Below are 7,048 nucleotides of genomic sequence, written 5' to 3'. Positions count from 1 at the left end.
CCCAATTATAAAATTAATTTCTCTCTTTTTGTCTCGTTTATAAAATGGGGGCAGCATCGGATCCGATTATAGAGGCGGAAATGGGTTTTTTAAGGCCAAGTTTGTTTAATGCTCTCCTCTTTTTCGTAGTGGACAAATAAAATATATAACTTTAGACACATATATTACTACGCGTTTTGACAAACCTCTCAAATTTCAAAATCACTCAATTTGAACCTTTGAACTCTCAGTCAAATTTAGCCGTTAAAAATATCAAGAAAGACCAAAATATCCCTGAATTTTTATTTTTTTTATTTAAAAAAAAAAACATTTTGAAATTAAAGGTAAAGTTAAAATTTTATAAAAAATTTAGTGATATAAACGTCATTTAATGTTTAAAATCTAACGGGTGAGTTAAAATTAACTGTAATTGAAAATTCAGGAGTTCAAATTAAGAGATTTTAAAGTTAAGAGGTTTGTCAAAACGCGCAGTAATTCAAAGGTTTAAAGTGAAATTTCTCACATATATATATATATATATATATATATATTAACAAAAATCTCAATATACAAAATACTTTTTGAAATATAAAAATAATTTATACTTTTATGTCACATTAAAATATTTAACGAAAAGTCAAAATAACTTGGACTAAGGTGAAGGTGAATTCCGCCCCCCTCCGATATGTCTGAAATAAAATAAAACGAAAGAAATTTGCGTATTGCATGTGGGAGAAGGGGGAATGGTGATTTATAGTAGAGGGTGCCAGAGCCGAAATTCTCAATTTCTCATCGACAACTAAGAAAAATAGTCAAGTACACCTCTTAACTATTCTATTTTTCAGTCGGATCCTTGGATTGCCATTTACATAAGAGAAAACCAACCCAAAGATATACAAAATTGAAAAAGAAACAAAGAAAATCAGTCTAATTTTGTCATTTAAAAAACATTTTTATTTTTTCTCGACATGTATTTATATAAGATATTGCACCTCTAATTTCTTTTATCAAGAATTATTTAAGAGACATCAACTTTTACATTATTATCTAAAACAGAAGGGAAATAAGAGAATTCTAAACATACCACACCTACACGCCATCTGCGGCCATCACCTCCCTCATCCCTCGATCCCGTGTGACATGGTTCCCACAACCAAAAAACCAATTCCCATGTACCTTTTGGTTTTGAGGACCATGCCACATGAAATTGAGGGGATGGGACAGGGATAATTTATAGAATTACTCTATTCTTATTGGGATAGCTCAACCTATACCAAAAATTGGCAAAAATTCATCCCCATTGGGCTCAACAATGCATAAAGTTAATAACTAAAATAGAAAGTAAGATGTAGATGCTTTGAAAAAGTAAGTAACTAAAATGAAAAAAGAAAGTGATTCTTTAACTAAAATTTGTTGAGGCGTATGTGAATGCTCCAAGTGTTGAATTAATATTCCATGCATCAAGTGACAGTAGGAGCCACAAAATTCAGCTAAAATGTTGATAAAATTTAAACATTCCATGTGACACATTGTCCATGCTGGCCATGCGTGATAAACAATCAGTCAATAAACAACACCAAAGTCTCAGTCTCCAATAACTCTCTCCTTCATTCTATTTAGAGATTGAGGGCCTAATTAAACCAAACATGAACATCAATGTAGAGGAAAACCCCCACCAGAATACTCAACCTCCTGAAAATCAGACAAGAAAATGTCAGAAGGAACTCCACAGAGGTCTATGGTAAGCAATCTAAAACATTCTAATCAATAAAAGAACAAAATTCTTGTTGCTTCAACCAATGCAGCACCAAGAATGAGAATTACCATAAAGAAAAGCCTCAATAAAATAAGCGCAACACATCTGTCTCACATTCTAATATCTTGGGAGGCCACAGTATTACCCATATAACCAACTGAATCTACATATCCTCATTAGATAAGCAGGTTTTTTAGAACAGAAAAAGGATTGGGTACATGTTAGGCCAAGTATACGTACAGGTCTAACGTGTCTTGCCAATTCATTGAAATTAGGAAAAAGAACAGCCATACATATGAAAGGATTTAAAAATTAAAGAACCAGAAAGAATGATCAGATTAGAAGCTTCAACATGTCCCTATATGAATATAAAGTAATTTTCAAAATAGGAACATAGGAACCATTTAATTTTTAGTTATGATATAAAAAAAAGAGGAACACCAAGCTCAAGCTCAAGCCCCAACAGAAGAAACCTAAAAATATAGCACTACTAGAAGTCTGCCCAAACACTTGGCTACTAGATGTATTCTGCAGCTAGAAAAATAATACCAATTTTCATGCAATCATTTCCAGAAAAATTCAATTATCATAGGAGAAAGAATTTAACCTGTGCAGGGGGTAAGGAAGAAACCCAGTCGAATGCATGAGTAGGAAGAAGACCCAGAGTGTTAAGCTGCCCAAATAACAAAAGATTACAAATATAAATAACTCTGAATATGGAGAAACAAGAAAGCACGTTTAATGACAGATTATGACAAATTAAATACATCTCACCTTCCAAACACCCAGAGCTAAACCCCCCAAATTAAGGGCCATGAAGAGTAACTTAGGCCCAAGAAGATCTACTTTACTGTCTTTGTAAGGCTCAAAAACTGCAGAATCAAATTAAAAGTGCTTGAATGAACTTAAAGGATCAAATAAAAATCTGAGTAGAATTTGAAATGCGAAATACAGGTGTAAAAATAATATGAAAGCTACAGGAAGCCATATGCATGTGCCAGAGTACAGCATTAACTAATTTAGTAGAAGATTAAAGTACTGTATATGTCAAGCCAAATAATACTCAAAAACTAAATGCAATGCAACAGATTCTCAAACCCCCAACCTCCACCCAATAGATAAATAAGACAAAAAGAACAATTGGTATGCAATGCAACGCTGCAGACCGGTATCAAAACTAGCATTCTCGGTCCTAATTATTACAATTATGTTTACATGCATCATTAGATTGGGAACTTGGGAGGGGGGTTGGGGGGATCTTTGGTCAGGTAAAATCAGGGTCTTTAAATCTCTCGAAAAAAATAAATCCAAAATCACATGTGCGTAGTACTGTCATTGGGTCCACACTAATCTGAAGGCATCATTCAACCTGGAGTATTTTGGGTTAAGTTCCATTTGAGGTATAACTTGGTCACAATTATTGGGCCAAATTCAATTTGGGCCGAGTTTTTAGCCCAGCCAAATATAGATCAATATATTTTTTCATACATTTTATGTCATTTTTATTATTATGCTGCTGTTATATGCACAAAATTGACAGCATTCAAATGGCTATTGAAAATCACAACTCAAGGAAAGGGGTCCAAAACTTCTTCTGTACATTGTATGTCATTCTAAACATATTCCAAATTTAACTGTAATACACAACAAGTAATTCTGTAACTCACACCGACTGTTCTCAGACTGAAGCTTATTTAATAAAATGAGTGGAACATGCAATACTTAGAACAGGGTGGCATGAACTTGGACCAAGGGCTTTCCTCATGAGCTCAGCTCAAGCTTACCCTGGCCCAGCTAACCCAGCCTGATTGAAAGGCATAGACCCACCCACTAGTTGTATATTACAATCCCAATGTGATGCAAAAAAATGTCATGGAGGAGGGAAAATACTAAAAGAGAAGAGGGAAGAATTATTCAAGAGTAAATTAGTAATTTGGCAGAATTCCCATCTGGAACTTGCTTGAAGGATTGAAATGTGGTTCGTAAATTTTCATCTTTGAATAGTTTCGTATTGTGCACAGCAGCTGGTTACTTAGGCTACATTATAAGGCCAATACAAGGCATTCATTAATGTTTACAGAAGTCGATGTGAAATTGGGTAGATAGTGAAGTCCTAAGCACTTTTAATAGTAAAGATGTCATTGGGGCAATTTTTCCATACAACCCAGTATTACCCACCCATATAAGGCATGTACTAATGTTTTCAAAAGTCAATGAAAAGTTGGGTAAGTAGAGGCCTAGATAGGACATGTAGAAATTGTGTCAAAAGGCAACAAAAGAGATTTAAAAAAAAAAAAAAACCCAGCTCTTTGTTTGATGTGCATATTTCTTTTGGGTGTGACGCTCAAGAACCATATTGTAATGCTAGGTTGATTTTTCTTCTCACTCTATCTTCTTTTCTATTTGCTTGCTGTTTGCTTTGTTCCAGCTCCCTTAATCAGATCCAGCCTTAAACTCTTAACATCCTAGCCCCTAACACAACCTACAAAACTAGTCCATAAAGACCTACATCAGATTTGTTAGTTCCCCTAAACCAGTCCCAAATCCTTCGTAGATTTTTAGTCATTGGGTGCTGAATATAAGATCCTGCATTACAAAGATGCTCAGCCATAATTCATGGCTAGCAAAAATGTACATGCTTTAGAAAGTAAATAACAAGAGATTCAGGACACAAGCAATGTGTAACTTGTCTGTCAATGAAGCACAACATTTATAACCAATACAAAGAAGAAGGGCAAACAATTTTAAAGCTAGAAAATCACAACCGCCATTAAAATCATATGGCTTCTTTCCTTGCTTTAGCAGTGTACTTATTGTTATTCATACATATAAGTAATATATAGTTTTGTTAGCTTTTTATGTTTCTACTTTTGCAGATTTTTTGAATGTATGTTCTTCTTCTTCCTATTAGGGGTTCTCTTGTATACTCCATGTATACTAGGGTTGCGACCCTCTGCGCTTTACTAATGATATGAAATTACTTGTAAAAAAAAAAAGTTTTGTTAGCTTTTAAGAAACCTGATAAAAACCAATATAAGGAGGACACAATCATAAGAGGGCTTATTACAAACAAATATAGCATTAGGTTAGTGGGTAAACAACCTTAAATGACCATAATGCCTTGAATGGTTATCACAAAACAACCATAACACAAAAAATAGATATCAACAAATATGTAAAATTAGTGGTGTTCAAGTTTAAGTGCAGAACATCTTTGATTTCATTCTTTATTCTTCTTTTTCCATGGATTCTGACCATATAGAACAATGGTTTGCAAAACATGGAGAAGTCAAAACAAAACAACAGTTGGAGATGCAAAAATTAACAGTGAACTCACCCTTCCCAACCCCTTGTAAGGCGCTAATTGGCTGCCAAAGAGCAGAAAATGTGATGCCAATGCTAAACAAATGCACTGTACTTCCAGCCATCCACATCATAAAGCCCATCATTAGCAAGTTCTTGAAAGGGGCCTGTGCCACTTCCCAAGCTTTCTGTTCAAACGAAAAGAGATTCAGTACATTGGAACTAGCAATAAAGTCAATACCAGTTATGTTTAACAAGGTTACCAAATGAAGATATGAGGAATACCACCTAATATACCAGGTATTCACTAAGAGTGCGTTTGGGCTGCGATTTTGCAAAAACGCACGAGTTAAACAAAATCACAGAAAGCGTGCCGTTTGGTTTTGCGTTTGAAACAAATGGCGGTTTGAAAAAAAAAATCACATTTTTAAAAAAGCAGGCCAAACGGCACGTTTTGAAACTACTAAACCAAACACAGACTAAATCTAATGCCAGAAAGAAATGTAACCAAAACACACAATCCAACCCTAATACTTGGTATAACCAGAATTAATAACACAGTCAACGCTTGCCAATGAAGTCCCATATCTAACTTGTTGCTTTTCTTTAGAATGATCACATCCATAACAGTTTCTGTAAACCTCATCACCCCTCAATCCAGAAGCCAAGAAAATATTGCCCATTTAGCTGTCCCAATATTAAGCTGAATGACAGTTACCTCCAACATCTATCACCAAAAGCACTTCACTAGCCCTAATCCGATTCCCACATCTACTTAATAGACTCGGTGCTTCCATTTGAAAACACCGGAAAATGTTTCCAGCAACGTTTTACGCTGAAACAAGCAGAGTGGAAAACACAAACTAGAAGTGCCAACAGCGCTTTACAATTGAAATCCAACACTAGGCCTAATCGAGACCAAAACCCTAATCGAAATCCAATATCAAAAGATAAGAAAAAGAAAACAATCGGATTTTTTTGACATATACCTGAGATTTCCAGTTCGATTCTGCGTCCTTCTTCTGGCGACTCACCGTTGAATCGTCCTACAAAAACATTCACCAGAAAACCCAATTCACAATTGAATTTGAACAAACAATAATAATACCCAAAATCTGAATTAGAGGAAGAGAGAACCTGATCGAGGGATGCGCGAGAGAAGCCAGGGGGGTCAGGGATGTCCCGGGAAGAAGGAGAGGTGGAACTATCGGTGAAATCAACGGCCCATCTTCTACCCCCTCCCATCACTCCCTTTCCCTTCTCCATTCTTTTCTCTGATTTTTGTGGTTTTGATTTTGATGTATGAATCGATCTCTCGCTCGCTCTTTCTACGATTTCTTGTCCAATGCTCTTCGAGTGTATAGGAGGTCGCCTTCGGTTTTTCTTTTCTTTTTTTCTTTTTTCCTTTTTCAATAAATGTATATAAAACTAATCACAATTTTTTTTTTCTATATATATATATATATATATATATATATTTTAACATGTCCACATAAATGGGAGAGGCTAATTCAAATTAGTGATCTTCACTTCATTTAAATATGGTCTCAGCCGATTGAACTACTTATTGAGAACCTTTTAAATTAGATTAGATGAGAATTTCATCTTTTTAATCGTGTCTATTTTACATGTAATATCTATTTTTTTTTTTTACATGTCCACACAAGGGAAGTGAAAGGGGAATTTGAACTAATGACCTCCGCTTCATGAGGTATGGTTTACAGCCAATTAAGCTACTCCTTAAAGACATCTAATATGTAGAGCATCTCCAGCAGTTTAGCTAAAAGATCAATATGAGCTATATTTAACTATTATTTCTTTTTTTCTAGCTCCAACAGAGTAGCTTGTTATTAACTAGAATAACTATATTACTATAGTGAATAGTAATTTGGAGCTATTCACTGTAGCACACTAGATAAATAAAATATTGTTTATTTTTCTTTTATTTATTGTTTCTTTATTTCACCTATTTTCACCCAACATCTTTTATTTCTTTTGAACACCTCTTCA

The 7,048-nt window shown here is 34.6% G+C and overlaps 1 protein-coding gene across 1 annotated transcript; it reads right to left on the bottom strand.

Moving 5' to 3' along the window:
• Nucleotides 1–1,358: 1,358 nt before the first annotated feature.
• On the bottom strand, nt 1,359–6,437 carry LOC132189781 (uncharacterized). The gene is made up of 6 exons (XM_059604570.1): nt 6,176–6,437; nt 6,028–6,084; nt 5,073–5,226; nt 2,510–2,607; nt 2,343–2,408; nt 1,359–1,671 (listed from the first exon to the last, which is right to left on the bottom strand). The coding sequence occupies exons 1-6, from the start codon at nt 6,302–6,304 to the stop codon at nt 1,633–1,635; spliced, it is 543 nt and encodes a 180-aa protein (XP_059460553.1). The 5' UTR covers nt 6,305–6,437; the 3' UTR covers nt 1,359–1,632.
• Between the last annotated feature and the right edge of the window lie 611 nt (nt 6,438–7,048).

The sequence above is a fragment of the Corylus avellana genome, chromosome ca8 (assembly GCF_901000735.1).
Source record: "Corylus avellana chromosome ca8, CavTom2PMs-1.0".
Lineage (NCBI taxonomy): Eukaryota > Viridiplantae > Streptophyta > Magnoliopsida > Fagales > Betulaceae > Corylus > Corylus avellana.
Note: the sequence above shows the minus strand (reverse complement) of the source record. Positions and strands in the feature narration are given on the sequence as shown.

What these genes read in the sequence shown, in the direction of transcription:
- LOC132189781 (XM_059604570.1), bottom strand. Translation starts at nt 6,304, where the DNA reads ATGGAGAAGGGAAAGGGAGTGATGGGAGGGGGTAGAAGATGGGCCGTT. An exon ending in TAGCTCTGGGTGTTTGGAAG is followed by an intron (nt 2,409 to 2,509) that starts GTGAGATGTATT and finishes TTATTTGGGCAG; the next exon opens with CTTAACACTCTGGGTCTTCT. An exon ending in CTTCCTTACCCCCTGCACAG is followed by an intron (nt 1,672 to 2,342) that starts GTTAAATTCTTT and finishes TCTGATTTTCAG; the next exon opens with GAGGTTGAGTATTCTGGTGG.